Source organism: Ovis canadensis, chromosome 17, assembly GCF_042477335.2.
Source record: "Ovis canadensis isolate MfBH-ARS-UI-01 breed Bighorn chromosome 17, ARS-UI_OviCan_v2, whole genome shotgun sequence".
Classification (NCBI taxonomy): domain Eukaryota; kingdom Metazoa; phylum Chordata; class Mammalia; order Artiodactyla; family Bovidae; genus Ovis; species Ovis canadensis.
In genome coordinates, this window is record NC_091261.1 from 56,699,859 (window position 1) to 56,720,524 (window position 20,666).

General features: G+C 44.9%; 1 protein-coding gene across 6 annotated transcripts in view; it reads left to right on the forward strand.

The window, feature by feature from the left end:
* The first annotated feature begins 3,335 nt into the window (after positions 1 to 3,335).
* Positions 3,336 to 20,666, forward strand: part of STX2 (syntaxin 2) — a 96,528-nt gene continuing 79,197 nt past the window's right edge. For all 6 annotated transcript variants that reach the window (XM_069557612.1, XM_069557613.1, XM_069557616.1 and 3 more), the window contains exons 1-3: positions 3,336 to 3,707; positions 15,068 to 15,142; positions 20,245 to 20,344. In XM_069557612.1, coding sequence (XP_069413713.1) covers positions 3,678 to 3,707; positions 15,068 to 15,142; positions 20,245 to 20,344 — 205 coding nt within the window. In that variant the 5' untranslated portion in view covers positions 3,336 to 3,677. The remainder of the gene's footprint in view (positions 3,708 to 15,067; positions 15,143 to 20,244; positions 20,345 to 20,666) is intronic.

Genomic DNA, 20,666 nt, shown 5'->3' on the forward strand with positions numbered 1-20,666 from the left:
TGAGGCATAGTGGGGTCAAGATGAGAAGGTCACTCACAGCCTTTCAACTTGAAAGCAGCCTTATCACCACTTTACAGGCAGGAAAACTGAGTCTTTGAGAGGTCAGTCTTTTTGTTCTGGAAACCTAAAACAATAAGACCGCCAGTTATTCTACCAGCAAAATGGGTTTATTCCCAAGCAGCAGAGAATTTCTACTTGCAACATGCAAATATGGCAAACTACAAACAAGTCTGGTAAAACAAAAGAAAGAAAATTCTTACAGGGGAGAAGGGGCACCTGGGAGGGGTTTTTGTGAACAAAAAGTCCATGGGAAGAAACTAAGAATTTGAAATAGAGTGGCTTTCATTGACTGAATTGTGCTGGTCTCTCATTGACTGAGTTGTTGCCAGGCCAAGAGAAAAAACTTTCTCTTGCTGGCAGTAGTAATGTCACTTCCCATGGGAGATGCAAGCAAGGTACCATCTCTTCCTTCTGCGATCTGTATTGACAATGAGTGAGAGCTCCCCCTCTGGGCTCGACTCCATTTTAGTGAGGTCTCCCTTTATATATCTTTACAGTCCAAAGTCACACATAGTAAGTAGCAGAACTGGGATTCAAAGCCAGGTCTCGACATCTATTTTTACTATTATTTTACTGAGGTATAGTTTATTTACAATATTGTGTTAATTTCTAACACATAGAAAAGTGGTTCAGTTATACACACACACACATTCTTTTTCATATTCTTTTCCATTGTCACAGGATATTGAATATAGTTCCCTGTGCCATACAGTAGATCCCTGTTGTTTATCCATTCTATAGATAATGGTTTGCATCTGCTAACTCCAAATTCCCAAGCCATCCCTCTCTCAACCCCTCCTCCCTTGGCAACCACAAGTTTGTTCTCTACGTGAGTCTGTTTCTGATTTGTAGATAAGTTCGCTTGTGTCACTTTAGATTCCACATATAAGCTATGTCATTTGGTATTTGTCTTTCTCTTTCTGACTTGCTTCACTTAGCATGATAGTCTCCAGGTCCATCCATGTTGCTGCAAATGGCATTATTTCATTCCTTTTTTATGACTGAATAGTATTCCACTGCATACATGTATCACGTCTTCTTTATCCATTCATCTGTTGTTGGACATTTAGGTGGTTTCCATGTCTTCACTACTGTAAATAGTGCTGCTATGAACATTGAGGTACATGTGTCTTTTTGAATTATATTTTTTGGACATCTATTATTTTATTTTACAAATTATGTATTGAGTGCCTCCAACTTGCCAGAAATTTTGTAGGGATTGGAGCCACAAGACAATGGTTAACAAGAAAGACTAAAGCCCCTATTCCCTAAGACCTTGTATTTTAAAAGTAACCTAGCTCCTAGCCTTTAATCTGTCTATTTTAATTCTCTTAGCAATATATTAGGGCTTTTTTATTCTAAGTGAAGAAACTGAAAAAGATTTCATTGGCTCATGAAAGTTACTGCTTGACAGAAGAGCTCAAATGCTGTGTACAGGACCAAGTGTTTTTTGTCTAGCATCTCTCAGTTTTACTTCCTTTATATTAACCTCATTCTTAGAAAATCTCTGTACAATTGCCCACTCTTCCCCTGCCAACACCTTGTTTTAATTGCTTAGTCAAAATGGAAAATTTTTGTTCAATCCATATCCATCAATTTACTGATTTTGATTATGAAAAACATATCAAAGTCATAAATTAAGAAGAGACAAGTTTGCCTCTAGTTCACCCAAGTTTGAAAAGTGAAGTTGCTCAGTCATGTCCAACTCTTTGTGACCCCATAGACTGTAGCCCTTCAGATGCCTCTGTCCATGGAATTTTTCACGCAAGAATACTGGAGTGAGTTGCCATTTCCTACTCCTGGGATCACCCCACTTCATAGGTACCAGCTAATCTGGAGTCTTAGATCAACCAGGAGGGCAATTAATCAATCAATCAAGCTTGTGCAATGGAGCCCCAGTAAAAACTCAGAATTTGGTGGCCTGGGTGAACTTTCCTTGTTGGCAACTTCATGTATTCTGACACCCATCAGTGTTGTGAAAGTAATGTGTCTGGACTATCCAAGGAGAATACATCAGAAGCTTCACATTTGGTACAACCAGGATGTCCTCCCCTCTGCCCCCTCGCCCCACCACCAAGCATGTCTGCCCTTTGCTGACATTAATCTGGATCCATCCCCTGTGTTAAACCTCAAATGTGAGCATTGCAGTTTTCAGTGAATTCTGTGAGTCCCTCCAGTGAGTTACTGAACTTGTAGTTGGTGTCAGAAGTCAGAGTGGTCTTGGAGACTGTTCCCTCTAACTTTTTTTGGCCTAAACGCTGGTGCCTCCCATGACCACTATCTGATGTAGCCACCTCTCTCTCAGCCCTTCTCCAAGTCTATGCCCCATTTTCTTATTTATTTGTCCACTTCTGTATTGTCTGTTTCTCACACTAGAACTGCATCCCAAGGCCTGAGTCTCTGCATATTACCACTTCATGCCATTTTAAATTACATTCTTTAAGTTATATTAGTTAATCATTATGGGACTTCAGTTCAGTTCAGTCAGCTCAGTCATGTCCAACTCTGCGACCCCATGGACTGCAGCACACCAGGCTTCCCTGTCCATCACCAACTCCCAGAGCTTGCTCAAACTCATGTCCATGGAGTCAGTGATGTCATCCAACCATCTCATCATCTGTCTTCCCCTTCTCCTGCCTTCAATCTTGCCCAGCATCAGGGTCTTTTCCAATGAGTCACTTCTTCACACCAAGTGGCCAAAGTATTGGAGCTTCAACTTCAGCATCAGTCCTTGGAATGAATATTAAGAACTGATTTCCTTTAGGATTGACTAGGCCTTAGTCACACAAAAAAGGATAAGAATCCATAAAAGTGTGTTTTATAGTCACTCACTCCTGTCCGACTCTTTGCGACCTCATGGACTGTTGCTCCTCAGGCTCCTCTGTCCGTGGAATTCCCCAGGCAAGAATACTGGAGTGGGTTGCCATTCCCTCCTCCAGGGAATCTTCCCGACCCAGGGATTGAATGCTCTCCAGCATGGCAGGCAGGGGCCACCAGGGAAGCCCCAAGAATCCTTGAAGAGATGGTCTTTGTTAGGAGTATGCATCTGCAAAGCTGCACTTAACCCATCTCCATACACTTGCTAAATTCGTCACCAAATTTTCCACGGATTTTTAAAGCAAATCAAATGAATGTGAAAGCACAAAACCAAAAGCAAATCAAGAAGAGCAAAAGCCATATCTAACTGACCAGGATAAGAGACCGCCCCTTCGCGGCCAGCCCCGCCTCTCCTCAGCAGGCCCCGCCCCTCCCCTTTCAGTCGGGCTCCAATCCTTCCCCCACCAGATCGCGGATGTTCCTCCGCCGCGCCTTTTGGGCGGGCCCCTTCCCTCCCCGATAGTCCCCGCTGACCCAAATCAGGCCCCGCCCCTCCCCGGCGGACCCCGCCCGTTGGGTCGCGGCATTCCCTCAGGAAGGCTCCCGCTGTCTGCGTGGGTTTGGGCGCGGCGCGGGCCGGGCATGCGCAGAGCAAGAGGGCGCGGTTGCCTTGGCAGCGCCGGCCGAGGGGAGGTCGACAGGCGGGCTGAGGCGGCGGCGGGGACACCGAGAGCCCGCGGCCAGCCGGAGGCGGCGCCGGGCAGGCCTGAGCGGCGGGGCGCGGCGCCCGGCCCGTGGGGATGCGGGACCGGCTGCCGGACCTGACGGCGGTGAGCCGCGGGCGGGCGAGCTGGAGTGTAGCGGTTCGGGCCGGCAGCCCTGGGGGCGCGGAGATGGGCGGGGCGGGGAGGTGCGGGGCTGGGCTGGGGGCTCTGGGTGCGGGGTCACAGAGTGAGCGGGGAAGGCGAGTCCAGGTCCCGGGGCTCAGGCCGGGCGGGGCGGCCTCTGTACGGGGTTGGAGGGGGCGCACGGCTTCCCCAGCCCGCAGCACCACCGTCCCACCATCTCCCCAACGCCCCGAAGGCACTCTTCTGCCCTCGCTTCTGCACTGGGCGTTGGGGCAGGGAATAGCTTTTGAGCCGGCGTCTCAGGGCCCGGCCAGGCCTCGAACCTCCTTTTCTGAGCTGGGCTCTGCTGCTTCTTCAGGTGACTTCCTTCCCTAGAGGCTGTCCATTCCTTCGCCTGGTTTAAATCCTTGCAGAGCGCTTATCAGGACCAGAAATTACTTGTTGAATTATGGCCTATTCCATCCTAGTATGCGTCAGCTCCCTGAGAGCAGGGACTTGTCCCCTTGTTCCCTGTCTTATATCTGGGGTTTTGGGTGGGACCCCGCGTGCAGTAGGAGCTCAGTGGATGCATCTGATGCCACATGCCAGTGGGCGCCTTGCCGGACTGGATGCTGGAAGGGAGCGGTGAGGCAGGTAGAGAGGGGCGCCTTTTGTTTCCCCTGTAAATAGTTTGCTTTGTGTTTGTTTACTCCCAGTAAACCCCGCTGGTGGAGTACATAGGTGCTCAACAAATTACCAATAACTTTAGTAAGAGAACAGTGTTTTGTTCCCTTAGGAATGGGAGTCGTGTTTGATGCATTCCACAGACAATACTGTGAATGAGATGATGACATTGAAACGGTAGTGGTTTATAGAATGTAGAAGAGTTGAAACATTTTAGGTGAACAGAATTAATTCTGACTTTTTTCTTGAAAAATACAAGTACTAAAATAGAGTTGAATGTTTATATTTCGTTTCCCAGTACTCTGAACAGCCTCAGAACAGAGCAAGGCCCACTGCACTAAAGCATCCATTTAATGTAATGAATTAACTCTCTCCTTGGCTTCTAGAATGGATCCAGCCCTGTCCCAGGCTTAGGAAGTAGAATAGTCCCTCAGATTCTGTTGGCCAGATGAGGAATCTTAGTTCAGAGAAGCAATGAATTATTCATTCTTCAGATTATGGAAATTATGCTTTTACACTCTTTCCCAGAAAGTTTCTTCATAGTGATTTTTCTTGCCTTCCCTTTTTATTAACGGTTAGATATTTTGTTTGTGTTCACAGGTTAGCAATATGTTAAATGGCAAATTGCTGTTCTGTTATCGCACTCAATGGAGTATCATTCCTTGTTAGAAGCTCAGATATTTGTTAAGTGAAGAAATGAAGACTGTATCATGAAAGAATAGACAAATTTAGGAATATTGGAGAACAGTAGAAAATGTTAGTTGAACATGTGAGAAGCTTTTCTTGACTTGTTTAGCAAAAAAAGCAAAAACCAAAAAGAAGGCGGTTCTTTATCACTCTTAAGTGTATGTGTATTTCAGCTCTTTGGCAACAGTGTTGGTAAGAACATGTTTTAATGTAGAATTCTAGAGGAAGAAGTGATCTTTTCTGATCCAGTACCATGTTGCTGTAGACGAAAATTAAGCAGCTGTAGGGCAAATTAGTGGACATATCTATGTCTGGAGTTGTTGAATCTTGGGCAGAAAATTTCTGAATCTCTCCAAAACCTCAGTTTTCCTGTATACAAAATGAGGATAATAAGATTTTTTTGTGTGTACTCTTATGGAAGAAGTGCTGAATCATAAAATTATTTCCTGTGTGTGACACTCTGGGAGCGGGTGGGAGAGAGAATAATGCTTTGTAATTACAAGTGCTATTAATATGTATTAGTTTTTAAAATGTTTTCAAGCAGTTATAAAAAACATCCTTCTCCCTGGCATATTAACTCAAAATTGAATCTGACATACTTAAAGTTTAACTTTTAATATTTATAAACTCATCTGAAAATTATCAGCTATCAAAGCTAATTTTTTTTTTTTCATGAAATGTGTCTTTTCCAGGTAGCTCTTGGAGTAGTAAAATGACCTTTCACAACCATGTTTCTAAGTGGCTGGTGTTTTTTCCTAGGCAAACGTGAATATTTAATTTTACTAGTTAAAATGCCTGTGTTGTCCACATTGACAAAATGTTCTTGATGCCTTCTAGAAGTTTCCTTTATTAGCTGTTAGTAATTCCTTGTGAGAAAAAGATTCCCACTGATAACTACTCGGAAAGGACTTAAAGGTTAGTTTGTCCAATACAGTTTGTCAAATACAGGTTTAGCTGCTTCTAAGTAAGAATTCTCTTTTTGAGCAGCCAGTTAGTTCATTTGGGTGCAGAAAGTTTGAGTGACTTGCCCAAGGTTTCCTAAACTCTAAATCCAGAAGGATGTTTCTGGTTTTTTAAAAAGTAAAAGGACCACCCATTCAGTAGATTCTGAGTACCGGATCTCTGTGAGGTTATGTGCTAAGTGCAGAGGGCACAGAAATGAACTGGGTGTGTGCTGTGAATGTGCACAGCCGGGTAAGGAAGAGTGCAGAAGCAGAAGGAAATAACATTTAGGAAGTAAGTCAAAGTGGAATTGCTGTCCTTCGAGATAATAACCCCAAATATATTTTGATTACCTTTTTAAAAATGTTTGTGAATGCAGAAGACTATTTACGATAGTTAAAAACAGAAAAATTGCAAATTTCAGCTGTGGGAATTTGCAGAGTAATAGACGTAAACACACATACTTAGATGGTATTCATTAGTAGACATATGAGAAAGTTACATTTTTTAAGAAAAATTATATTGAAATGTAGTTGATTTACAATGTTCTATTTCTGCTGGACAACAAAGTGATTCAGTTATATATATATATTTTTTTCATAATCTTTTCTATTAGGGTTTTCACAGGGTATTAAATATAGTTCTCAGTCTATACAGTAGGACTTTATTGAGAAAATCACTATTTTTAATGCTTGGGTTCATGGTGATGAATTGCATGTAAAATTTTTTAAAGGGCAAGAGAAGCTGCCCGCATATTTTTAAGGTTCTGTTTTGGCAGCTCAGATGGGGACACAGAGTACAGGTTGTTACGTGGTAAAGATTCTGGTTCCAACTTAGAAAGTAAAAACATTTTTTTTAAGTATGTCACTGAAATTGAAAATACTGAGAATTTCATAATACATGTGTACTTTAATATATGAATTGTCTGTAGTATTTGAATATGTTTATAGTTGAGGATTTCATAATTTACTGAATCCTGTGTCATTGTACAGACAGTTGGGATCCCACAGTTGGGATCTTTGCAACCCAGATCTATAGTTTCTCTGTGTGTAGGCAAGGATCGGTTGCATTTCCTCCTCCGGGGAATCTTCCCAACCCCAGGGATCGAACCCATGTCTTTTGCATCTCCTGTATTGGCAGGCAGATTCTTGACCACTGCGCCTCCTGGGAAGCCCTTGATATTTCTCTGGGAACCACAATAAATACTGTTTGTATACAAAATAAAAAGGCAAAGTCTCCACGTTTCCACAGGTTAATTACTTCTTGTTTTTAATTTCAAGTCTGTTCATTCTGAATATAAGGGATGGAGCACCCAAGAGAGAACCAGCACCTTACTATGGCAGGTCCCCTGGTCCAGTCCGCTGTTCCCACGTGCCCTCCTCTCTGGGTCCTCATGAGCTACTCACTTTGTATGTCTCTTGCCCCCTCCCCTTTTCTGGCCCCACGTTTTCTTTTGGCCTCAGTGCAAGCACCGCTACCAGGAAGTCTTCCCTCTTGTGTCCCCCGCGATCTCCCGTCCCTGCCCATCTGAACACACGCGTGGTGCTGTTTTCTGCACCCTCCCGCAGACTCTGCACCTTTCCAGGTTTGCTCTGAGGGCTCAGGACTCTGCATGGAGCACCTGCTATGTGTGGTTTGAGTGTCTTTGCATCTGAGCACGCTCATGGTTAGTTAGGAAAATGCAGATGACAATGGACTCTGTTGTCTTCAGGCTCTTTGGGTCGCAAGGGACAGAAACCCCTTCGCTAAAACAGAAAAGGGAGATTGATGCAATGGTAGAATGGGGCTTCAGACTCAACAGCGGGATGTGCTGTCAGACCTCACGAGGGGATGGAACCAGGGGCTAGCGAGCAACCAAGACTGCCTCTGTCCTCCGGTCCTGCCCATTGTGCCGCTTCATGCTGTGTGTGTCTGTGTCTTTGTTTCCTGGTTTCCCTGTCCTTCTGTATGCGCTTTCTCTTCTCTCCATCCCCACCTCCATCTCATCTCTCTGCCCTTCATTCATTCCTTTAGCTGGTCTCAACTGAGTGACTGCTACGTGCCAGGCACTGTTTCAGGCCTAAGTTGCAACAAGACCCTTGAAGTCCTTGCTCCCCTGAAACGTGTCCTGTGGGGACGGGACAAGGAACAGTTAAGTCAGTGAGCAGTAACTGCTGGGGAGGATATAACACGGTGAGTGGGTATGGGTTGGCTGCTTTGGGCTGGATGATCAGGGGTCTTGATCAGGTAGGTCTCTGAGCTGAGATGTGATGAGAAGAAGGAGCCAGCTGGGTACAAGCTGGGCAGGGGGCATGGCCAGCCAGGGCTCTCCTATGAAGGACAGAAGGATGATGAGTTTGATAGTCAGTGGTGAGCGAAAATGAGAGATGAGGAAAAATCTTTAAACATGTCTTTGAGAGGAAAAAATCAGAAGCATTTATGCAGTACAGTGTTATTTATGTAAAGTGTAAGGATCTGTAGTATTTATAATAATAATAATGGAGATAAATACGAAGTGAAAATGTGAAACATGAAACAGTAATATTCTACCTAGGGCATAAAACTATAACTGATTATATAAAAATATGGGAAAGAATTGATACTTACATCTGGCAACATGATTACCAACTGGCCAGCAGTCAGCTTTTACCTATTTTTAATTACAAGTATTCTTTTTTTTTCTTTAACTGAAGTAATTTTGAATAATTACCATATTCTAGCAATAAAGCTATTGCCACCATTGGGCATATTTCAAGATAATTGTTTCTCCACAATTAGCATTTGCATGGAAGGCCCTAGTGTACATGTATATGGAGAATAACATGGAGAAAAATTCAGTATCTTATCCAACTTTGGATTCTTTTAGTTTGCGATAATTCAGCTTCTGAATTATCTCAACAGAGAGCATTCCAGTGACAGATAATTCATCTTTGTTAAATAGTTTCTAAACAGGGAAGCTCCTTACTGTCTCTTCCTCACAATACTTTTCACAGAGAGAATTGTATTTTAATATAATGTTCCTTTTAAGGAGAATTCTTTTAAAATTTAACAGAAATGGAATGTTGATATTTGGGTGCTTATCTTGCACTTTGACCCTTTGGAAATCAAGTTGGAGGCTATTTCCACTGCTCTTAGTGAATGCCACGAATCATTTTGTTATTTACGATAAGTACACTGTTATAAACAACAGCTATTGTACAGGGGTTACACCATCTCAGCTGGAAAGATGGAACATGGGCTTCATGGACATGGTGGGGGGGGCGGTGATTGTGTAGCGTAAATAACAGTTAGGTAGTCATTTTTTTTTTTTTTAGTGAATGGAAAAGCTAAGATAGTATTACTGGGTCTATTTTCTCATGTCTAATAGTTCTGAGAATTCTAGATAAACCTAAGAAATATAAGTAGGAAATAGGCTTTACTCCAACATAAAATAAAAAGTTAAAAAAGAAAAAATGTCTTCACAACTGATTTTATATGTTTTATCTTTTTGTGACATAAGAATACCATGCCTTAACGAATAGAAATAATTTTAGTAATCTCTAATCTGCAAAAATTGTGTTAAAATTGCACACAGTGTCGTCATTTTGCTGATTTTTCTCTAAGGCACTGAAACATAATAGTAAAACCGGTAGCGCCCCCCCCCCCCCAAAAAAAAAAAAGGACGGAAAAAAGACAGTAGAGGAGACAGATTCCAGTCATTGGCTCCCTCTTGGTCTGCAGGTAGAGAAATGAGCGATTTACCAGCAAGTGAATGACTGAATAGAGATCACGCGTGGTGACAGATGGGTCTCAGCATCCAGGCAGAGCTGAGTGTTTTGGTGGTTGGTTGTTTATTCGCTGCCTCCTGCAAGGAGAGTGGTCCATGTGTAATGTAAAAGGACTGACTTCCCTCAGGGAGAGTGTTGTGTTGGACATCGTCTCTCCTGAGCCAGAAATAACTAAGTTTCTGGAGCGGGTAGAGTAGGGAGCTTAGGCTCTTGGCTGTGTCACACGTGGCAGGCAGCCTGTGTGTGGGCTTTGCCACGAGATGGTGTAGTGCTGCCGGGCCGGGGACGCGGGGAGCGTGCAGGTGAAGTGAGACAGTCTGTGAACTGACCGCTGTGGAACCCATGCAGTGGATTCCTCAAGGGCTCCCTGTATTATTCCTTCTACTTTTGTACGTGTTCTGTCATTTTCCACAACAAAAAGTAAGACTGACCAAACACTGAGGCCTCTGAGAACCTCGAGTAGCTGTCAGAGGGGTGAGATGGGTGCCCTCCGCCCCAGGAAAGCCACGGTAGGGGCAGGTGGGTTGTCATCACTCACCCTCTGGGCCACAAGGGAATCCCAGCCCTGCTCAGCCGCGTTCAAGTTCGTTCTCTACCCTTCCCCCATTCTTATTTGGTGAATTCATGGGGACTTAATTTAGTTCACTTCAGTGTCCCTGGCACCATGAACGTCCCCCGCCTGCATCTGAGAAGTCAGCTATTGGGGGACAGTGACATGCAGGGTCATTCAAAGAGGACATGATTGTGAAGGCCAGGGAGGCTGCCCCGGGAGCTCAAAAGGGAGCCTGGGAGCCAGGCTGTGCCTGGAGGACCTATGTGAAATCCCCTCCTCCAGGAGGAGGTCCCTGGTGTGTGGTCAAGAGCGAGGGCTTCTGAAGTCAGATGGATAAGGTGGTCTCAGCTCTGAGTGTCCAGGGCAGCCCCTCATCCCTCCTGCCTTAGCTGCTTCTCACAGAGTTGGGGGAGCTGGTATGGAAGGCATTTTAAGTTTCCTGGTGCTACTGCCATTGGTGAGTCAACACAGTTGTGGGTCAAACCCTCCTGGTTCTCAGAGAGGCTTGAAGCTGTGAGCATGGTGCTCAGCTGTCCTGGGGTGTTCTGTGTGTGAAACGGGGGTGCTCGCAGGCCTCAGGTGGTGCTGGAGGACCAACACAGCAGCAAGTCCTCCTGCTGCCCCAGTGCCCTGGCCCGTGATGCTCGTTAGCAGCCCTCTTTCACTTCAAATGATGTGGGAGCCTGGAGAAGAGCTCTAAGCCATTGGTGGGTTTGCCTGAACATTAATTTTGTTGCAGTTAGCTGATGCTGATCTGCCTTTAAGTGCTCTTTTACTGGGAATTAAGAGCATGGACCTGAAGTGATTTTAAAAGCCTTTATTGGTATTTGCACACCCTGTGAAGTCATATGCCTTATAAAGCCCCGAGTGGGCAGTTTTCCTGCAGCCCCACCTTTGGAGGAGGAAACGGATGTCATCTTCACTTTATAGACCAGGAGACAGACTAGGAGAAGTTGGTAGTGCCCAGCTGGTAAGCAGGTTAGAAGCCAGACATGCGACTTCCAAGACAGTATTCTTCCCTCTAGACGAGACTGTCTGCTTGGGTCCAGATCGATGTCTTGGTTAGTTAGCACAGTTGGTTAAAGAGAGGTTCGGGTCGGCACGCTTCAGTCCTTGGTGTTAGTGTGTCCTTGGGCCCTCGTGACAGAAGACCACAGATGGGGTCACAGACGTGCTGTCATGTCTGGCCCTGGAGGCCAGAAGCCTGAAGTCAGGATGTCACAGGGCCATGCTCCCCTGAACCTGGGGGGCGTCCTGCCTTGCTGCTCACGTCTTCCAGGAGTGGTGGCAGTCCTTGGCTCTCTTTGGCTCATAGACCGTTCACTACCCTCTCTGCCTTGCTTGCCACGTGGCCGCCTCCCCTGTGTCTCTGACACTTATAAGGACAGAGTCGTGTGGAGTTAAGGGCCCATCCTGCTCCAGCATGACCTCATCTTAGCTAATTCCATCTTCCCAGTCCCTTTCTCCAAGTACTGGTCCTGGGGGTTTGCAACATTTATTTTTAGGGGGACAGTTCAACCCATAATACCTGCCCTGTTAGCAGAGCACAAATGCAACATTCTCAGTAGCAGCGCTGCCTAATTGCGGGCATCTTCCTCCACGACTGGAGTCACGTGAGAGCAGGGTGGTGGCTCAAAGTAAGGGCCCTGCTGGGGAAACCACTCCAGGCGGATCCCTGGGGAGTCAGTGTAAACAGAAGCAATGGTGTGGAGAGAGCTCGGCCCACAGCCCTGAGAGGCGCCTGCTGACCCCCTCCTGCAGCTCAGAGAGCTTCTCCCAGAATCCTGTGGAGGTGGGTCTGCTTTTCCCTCGAGACCGCCCCCCGGCTGTCCAGTGTGTGTTACCTGGTGATAAAATACTCTTTACGGCTCTCATAAAAACCCCTTGTCTGAGGGAGCTCGTGCCTCTCTATCTTGGAGAAGCACATTTCTTCTCCCTTTGCCCTCATAGGTTGTCTTATCTGCACCCAGAAGTGGCCCCAGGGCAAGAGAGGTGCGGAAGCCTTCCATGGGGTGGTGAGAGATTATTGAAGTTTAGGCCAGGTTGATTTGCCTCAGCATGGGCCCTGGAAGCTGTCGAGGGAGGCTGCATCGTGTTTTCTTACCACATTTATTACATTTGGCAGATTTTTCTTAACTAAATGTAGTGGAATTTTGTTTCCACATTATTCCTGGTTGCAGATCAGTAAAGCTACACATAAGACTTTTAGTGTTCAAAGACTCTGATTTTCCTGAGGGTACAGAATTCCTGAAATCTGAGGCTGCCTCAGCTTTCGCAGTTAGAGCTGAACTGGCCGCCCAGCCTGCCCTCAGGGAGATGGTTCCAAACAGTTCCCTCCTGTGTATGCTGCCAGGTACCTTCGCTTTGTCCTCTCGAATGCACAGCTCTCACTGGTAGTTGCTGTGGCCCATGTCCTTGATAAACACTGTGTGACTCGGATGCCAGGTCCCGGGGTCTGACATTGTCTTCTCTCCCCTGTAGCTGTAGACAGAGGTTGCTTTCTTCCCAGTATAGTAAGTTCCCTACATACAAACGAGTTCTGTTCTGAGAGCATGTTCATAAGTCCGGTTTGTTTGTAAGTCCAACAAAGTTGGCTTAGGTACCTAACTAACACAGTCGGCTATATAGTGCTATAGTGTGAAATGTAGTGAAGTGAAAGCCACTTAGTCGGGTCCGACTCTTGGCGACCCCATAGACTATACAGTCCATGGAATTCTCCAGGCCAGAATACTGGAGTGGGTAGCCATTCCTTCTCCAGGGGATCTTCCCAACCCAGGGATCGAACCCCGGTCTCCCGCATTGCAGGCAGATTCTTTACCAACTGAGCCACAAGGGAAGCCCTGCACACAGATAATACATAAAAAACAAACATAGGAAATTAAACATTTAAAATCTTACAGTACCTTGAGAAGTATAGTAGTATAGTAGAACAGCTGGTGAACAGGACTGGCATCGAGTGAACAGGCAAGAAGAGTTACTGACTGGAGTGGGGAGTGGAGGTGGGAGATGGTAGAGCTGAAGGATCGTCAACAATAGGAGACGGAGGGCAAGCTGCAATTTCACTCACACCTGACGTTGATGACACTGGTTTCTTGCTGGCTTCAATTCTATCTACCCTCTCAAAAAAACAGTCCAGTGATGTTTGGGTAATAGTTCTTTTTTTCTCGTCATACCAGTTACCAACTACATCATCGCTGCTTTTGCACTTGCTTCCAGACATCCTGGGCTTGAAATAAAACTGCATTACTATACAGTAAAGTATACAAAAGCCCAACCACTTGTAGAGGATGTACGCACGTGACAGCATGTACCAGACTTGCGAACTCACGTGATTGGACATGGGAATGTATGTTCACGTCTTTGAAAGCTTGCAGCTTGAAGATTCATGTGTAGGGGGCTTATTGCAAAGACTTTTCACTGTTTCATTCTTTTGCCTCCCTTGAGGGGTGAGTTAGGGTTACAGTGTGATGAGGTTCTGGATGTTCTAGGGTAGTCTCAAGTCATGGAATGCCCCACTTCAGCCCCACTCAGCCAGAGACCCAGCCCTCCAGGCGGTCCTGATGTCCCTCAAGTGTGAGAACCCCTGGCCTAGAACATCTCTTCGATGTTATTTTAAACTGATGGCACCTGATTTGTAAAGTACAGTGTCATCTTGGCCTTTCCCAGCGGTGGGCTGCTCTCTTCCTCAGTGTTCCTCTGTTGTTCAGTCACTAAATTGTGTCCAACTCTGTAATCCCCTGGACTGCAGCACGCCAGGTTTCCCTGTCCTTCACCATCTCCCAGAGTTTGCTCAAACTCTGAGCGTTGAGTCGGTGATGCCATCCAAGCATCTCATCCTTTCTTGCTCCCTTCTCCTCATGCCCTCAATCTTTCCCAGCATCAGGGTCTTTTCCAATGAGCTGGCCCTTCATATCAGGTGGCCAAAGTATTGGAACTTCAGCTTCAGCATCAGTCCTTCCAAAGAACATTCAGGGTTGCTTTCCTTTAGGATTGACTGGTTTGATCTTGCAGTCCAAGGGACTCTCAAGAGGCTCCTCCAGTTCCACAGTTCACTCAGGTCTTCTTCACTGAGTCTTTCTTTAGTAAAATGTTTATTGATTATACGAGTGTGGCCATAACTTGGAATTACTTAGGGAAAAATGATAAACACCAGCTAACATATGTGAAAGTTCTTTGAAAATTATTACCTAATCTGGAAAAGAGGGTTACAGAGGATGAGATGGCTGGAAGATGTCACCAATTCTGTGGACCTGAACTTGGGCAAATTCTGGGAGATGGTAGGGACAGAGAAGCCTGGCGTGCTGCAGTCAGTGGGGTTGCAAAGGGTCGGACACGACTGAGCGACTAAACGACAACTAGAAAAGTTGACTAGTGGTGTCAGTATTTTTAATCTTTATAGGCAGTGTGCAGTGTAAGCAGATTCACTTGTGGAAGATAAACCTGGCCTCTGTCACATGGACCTACTCAGTGAGAATGAATGATCCATCCTCTGGTGCTCAGTTCTCGGAGATCTAGCCATTGATTCCCCCTGACGTGGCTGCTTCTCCGGGCCGATTGGCTGTGTGCGCCAGCCCTGACTGTGGCCTGGTGGATGTCACGGCCTTGGTGGGTGGCGGGCTTCTTACGCTTTGGTGCTTTTAGTGAGCTGAGATCGTGTAGGTACCCAGCTGCTCTTGTCTTTCAATTCGCCGTTGGTGCCTCTGTGAAAACTTCTAAAACCAAATTTTACATTTCGTATTTTTCCATTTCAGTGTAGGAAGAATGATGATGGGGACACAACTGTTGTTGTTGAAAAGGACCATTTTATGGATGATTTCTTCCATCAGGTAAGAGTCATTTCGTGAAAGCCAGTCTGTCATTTTTCTTTAAACATAATTAAATTAATGTAACTGTGCGTTTGTCGTGTTTGAAATAATACCAAAACTAAATATTTTGAAAAGTTGGTGTTTGAATGACAAAAAGTGCTGTAGAATTTTTAGTGCTCTTAGCACATTTGTTGCTGTTGAGCCCTTCTTCTGGTGACTTACTTGGGGGCGGGGTGGGGGGGCAGGGTGGGTGAGAATGGTGACTGTGGGTGCCGAGGGCCTCTGAGGAGACTAAAGCCCATGGGCTGGGGGTGGTCAGCAAGGTGGGCATGCTGCTCACGGGCTCATGCTGGGAGAAGGTACCTCCTCCAAACACAGGCTCTCTCGGGGAGGTCCTGCCGCACCCATGGCCAGCAGGGTCCTCCAGACGAAGGGAGACTGGGTCCTGGGAGTGGAAGGCCTGGTGGCACTGATGTCCCTCAGCTGGCAGTCAGGCATGCACAGCACACACAGTGAGGCTCCTCTCGCGCTTCTGTAGAATGGCAGTGAGTCCCATATATCAAGGGGCTCGCTCATGTTGTGTATTTTCTAAAATCCTTGATCAAATTTTAAATTCTTCTCCTGAGAACATTCCCGTATATCAAAGCATGAGTCTTTAGGTCATATGGGACTTTGCTCACTCCTGAGAGATCTTATCCATGAGCAAAGATATGATTGTGGCAACTCTGCTCTGCCTTGGTTAGCCTGGCCTTTCTCTGGACTGTCCGTACCGGGCGAAGCCTCTGGACCCGTGCCCTTGGGTCTTCTCTCGAACGTGTCTGTCTCCCAGACTTCCCCCTAAGGCCTTTCCCTCTCCCTCTCAACTCCCCAGGGTTTTTTGTAGAATATAAACATGACAGCATGTTTAAATTCTTAACCCTAAGTCAGAGTTGATCAAATTTTGCATAATTTCAAATTTTTGAAATTGAGTCTGAGGAACAGATATTTTGACTTTGTTAGGCATTAAGAAAAGAAACATGGTCAGTATATAATTTTTTAACAATGAAAACTTCATTTGCAAGGACTTGTTTTGGTTATGCTGAATCTAGTCTAAGAGTTTCAGGTGATTCTTAAATCTGTTGGCAGTGTAAACTGGTCTATCAGTAACATGGATTTGAAAATATGTAATATGTTAATTAAAAATGTATTACAAGTTACCAACTTTCCAGCCAGAATTTATTGAATACGTAGTTCATTGGGTTTCGAATATATTTATGTTAGTTCCTAGTCTTTTCTAATGGAAAAAAACATGAAATTAAATCATTATCTATAGGAGCTTTCTTTATTGGAGTTAAGTTACTGGATTTCTGGATTTCACTTTGCAAACAAGACGCTTTTCATCCTGATTAGTTTACCGGCCCACTTTGTAAAATCATTATTTCTGTGATTTTACCCCTTTTACCTAGATGCTTAATTCTTCCATGTCAGTTCTCCAGAAAAACCCATATTTTTAATTTAAAGAATCTTTTAGCAGTAAATGTGGTATTTTACAGAAGAGTTACGATCACTGTGTCGTTAAGCTGTAGTAATTTAGCACTAATCCATTTTGGCTGCAGGTGTTAGAGGTGCATACAAAAACGGGTGAGTGGTGTGAGGGAGGTTTGAGAGCCATTGATTCTAACTTAAGTTCCAGTTTCATTTGTTAAATAGTTGACTTATTTTGCAGTTAACTTCTGTGAAATGACTTTTTTTTTGGCTGTGCCATGCTGCATGTGGGATCTTAGTTCCCCAACCCGGGACTGAACCTGTGTGCACTGCAGTGGAAGCCTGAGGTCTTAACCGCTGGATCACCAGGGACATCCTGAAATGACTTCTGAAACAAATAGAGAAGCAAATGATGTTTGTTAATACAAGCTCTTTCTTTAGAAAGCGACATTTAGATCTTAAGTATCACATAGAATATTGCAAAAGATAGGAATTTTGCGCGTGACCAGTATTGGTTAAAACTAAAATAATGCTGTAATAGGCGGCCAGGAGATCCCCTTTTTGTGAAAGTAGTTTGTGGTTGTCTGAGAGAGCCCATGTGGTGTAATTCATAGGCGTAAATGGGGCTGGCGCCACCGTTAGGATGACACTTCCCTCCTGGTACCGAGTTGGTGGCTCAGCAGTTTCCTTTTCTTTTTGGGCCACAGTGGTGCTTCTGCTGCACAGATAATGTTGGTGTGTATACTGTAGAACTTTCCAAGAGGCAAAGGAGTATCTTTTCTACTTTGTGACAGATGCGTTTTACTGACTTTTACTTCGGAAATGGTGCTTTAAAGATGGCTAACTGAAATGTAAATCTGTGCACTAAAACCACAAAATCATTTGTGCTTAAGCCTGGGTGATAAAGTAGCAAAAATTTTAAAAAGGTTCTGTTGTAATTTTTTGTGTGGTTTTTACCTGATTAATAAAATTAAATTATAAATGTGTGAAGTTCTGTAGAAATCATGTATAGATGGAAATAACACTCAGGACCAATGAAATAGCCACTCACTGCTCTATGAAAGCAGAATTCTGTGTCAGACTGTCGTCTAATATGCCGCTTTTCAAAATGTGCTGTGGGGTTTGGACCCAGTGTCCCTGGGATCGCTGAGACCCTTCCAAGGAGTCCGTGTGGCTGAAACAATTTTTGTTAGAATACGAAGATGCTCACCTCTTTGCTCTCCCTCTGTCATGAATGACCATGGGGGTGGGGACAGTTTTCAGAGGCCACATCACAACAGACTGAACACGGAAACAGGCATCAGAATCAAGGTGCCTTCCGTTAAGCTAGAAGCTAGATTTGCAGAGAAATGCAAATCACTGCTCTGTCACTGATTTTGAGGGAAAATACTGCTTTTTTCCATAAAAATGTTATTTATGTTAACATGTATTTTTCGTTTCCTGCTGCTGCAGTAACAAATTGCCACAAATACAGTAGTTTTAACAGAGCATGCATTTATCGTCTCACAGTTCCAGAGGTCAGAAGTCTGGAACGAGCTGTTTGGGGCACACGTCAGGGTGCTTGCAGGGTTGTATCCTCCTATAGGCTCGAGGGAATATCTGCGTTCTTGCTGTTCCAGCTTCTGGAGCCTCCTCCATTCTTGGCTCATGGCCCCTTCCTCCATCTAAAGCACATCTCTGCTTGTTTCTAAATTTGATCTCGTTGCTTCCGTTTTATAAGGACTCTTGTGGTTACTTTGGATATTCAGATAATCCAGGATAATCGCCCATCTCGACCCTTAACTAACCACACCTGCCAAGCGCCTTTTGCCCTGTAAGGTCACATGCAGAGGATTAAGATGTGGCCATCCACCACAGCATATCATGGGTTTGTGATGAGTGTAGTAAGGTGTACATGTTAAAGGTGTATCTCCACTGTGGTACTTAGATCGGAAGGAGCTGCAGCCTACATGAGCCAAAGCAGACATCTCACCTCTCCACAGAGAGGTGCATCCCCGTTGCTCAGAAATCAGGATGATGAGAGAGGACCCACTCCTACGAGAGGCCTCACCCCACCCCTGTCTTCATCTGCTTGTCTTCTCACCTCGTGAGGGGTCCTTTTTAAGTTTCTTTTTGAGACATTGCAGTGTTTCTTCCTATAAATGTTAACATCTGCCCGTTATTCTGTTTGTTTTGGCTTTTTTCATCATTGTTAACACATATATACAGTGTTCTGCAACTCGTAGGTATTTTTTTCCCCTGTGATTTTAACTGGGTAATATATGTAATATATCCTGAGTATCTTTTTATGCCTTTTGTTATAGTTCCATAATGTAACCTAACAAGCCTCCTTTTGCTGGGCTTTAGGATTTTCCTAATCTTTTTCTTTTTTTAAATATGACCATTTTTTAAGTCTTTATTGAATTTGTTACAGTATCATTTCTGTTTTATGTTTCGGTGCTTTGGCCATGAGGCATGTGGGGTCTTAGCTCCCTGACCAGGGATTGAAGCACTTCCTACACTGGAAGGGGGAGTCTTAACCACTGGACTGCCAGGGGAGTTTCCCGGAGGTTTTAAGGGTAGAAAATGTGCTTAGTCTCCTGGGGGCTTGAAACAGCGCAGATCTATCCTCTTTATTTCTGAAGGCAAGACATCCACCCTGGTTCCGCTGGGATGAACCGTGGTGTCAGCAGGATCGCACGCACTCCTGGGAGGCTCCCTGGAGAACCGGCCTCTCCAGCTCCCGAGCTGCGTCCCCGTCCCCTCCTCCACCTCCCACCACCTTCTTCCAGGCCAGCAGCAAAGCATCCTGCTTCACTGGGTCGCGTGGCCTTCTTCTGTAGCCACATCTTCCTCTGTTCCCCCTTACAAGTACACTTGAGATGATGTTGGGGGTCCACCTGGAAGATCCAGGATCATCCGTCTCCCCATCCCAGGATACTTTGTTTAGGTCACATCTGCAGTTTCTTTTGCCATATAAGGTAACCAACAGAGGTCACAGGGAGTTAGGGCCTGGACATTTTGGGGGGACAGTATTCATGCTGCCACCCTTGTTAAGAATCCATCTAGACAAATCTTTCTAATGAGTACATTGCATTTTGAAGCAAGTGTTGAATACTTTAGATAATCAGAGGCAAAAAATAATGACTAAGAAGGCTTGGTCTTACCAGCTGTCCATACCTCCCCACATGAGAGTGTTATTGCTGGCCTTGCCTACAGAGGGAGTTCCCTTCTTGACTGCACAGAGAACTGGTGCTCATAGCAGATGCTTCTATAATAGTTGCCACTGTCTGTGGCAATACTGGGTCGTGGTTGTAAAACTTCTTATAGCCAACTAGGTGTTCCTGGGGATTGATACTGCCTTATTTCCCTTTATTCTGAAAGTTTTTTTTATATGTTTTACTTTTTAAAATATTTTATCCTATATATATATGTATATATAGGAGCATAGATGATTAACAATGTTGTGCTTGTTGTGCTTGTCCACCTAAGACAGCAAAGGGACTCAGCCATATACATATATATATCCATTTCCCTTTAATTTTTTGAGTGGTGCAAGGTTATTATTTCTTTATGTGGTACTTATTCACTTATTTCCCTCTTTTATCCTTCCCTTTTTAGGTGATGAAAGGCAAATCTGAATTTGCCACAGTGGTGATGACTTTTTCCTTCTCTCTTAGGTCGAGGAGATCAGAAACAGTATAGCAAAAATAGCTCAGTATGTCGAAGAAGTGAAGAAAAACCACAGCATCATTCTTTCTGCACCAAACCCAGAAGGAAGTAAGTTGTTGGTTTTAAAAACAAGTGTGCCTGTCTGTCTGACCTGCCTGTCTTGCTGTCCATAACACAAGCCTCAGCCCGGGAACATGTGAGCTTAAGCTGGAAGCCTGTAAACAGTGCTGGAGGCTGGCAGCCCACCCTCTCTATTCTCGTGTCTGGTCTGGGTAAGCCAAGGCCTCGGGGTGTGTGTGTGTGTGTGTTTTTATAGCTTCCGTGGGATCTGCTGTTCACCCTGGGTGAGGACTACTGATGCATGACAGCCATGAGAATACACGGACGTGGCTTTGCAGAACTTTGGAACCACATCAGTGATTGATGGGGC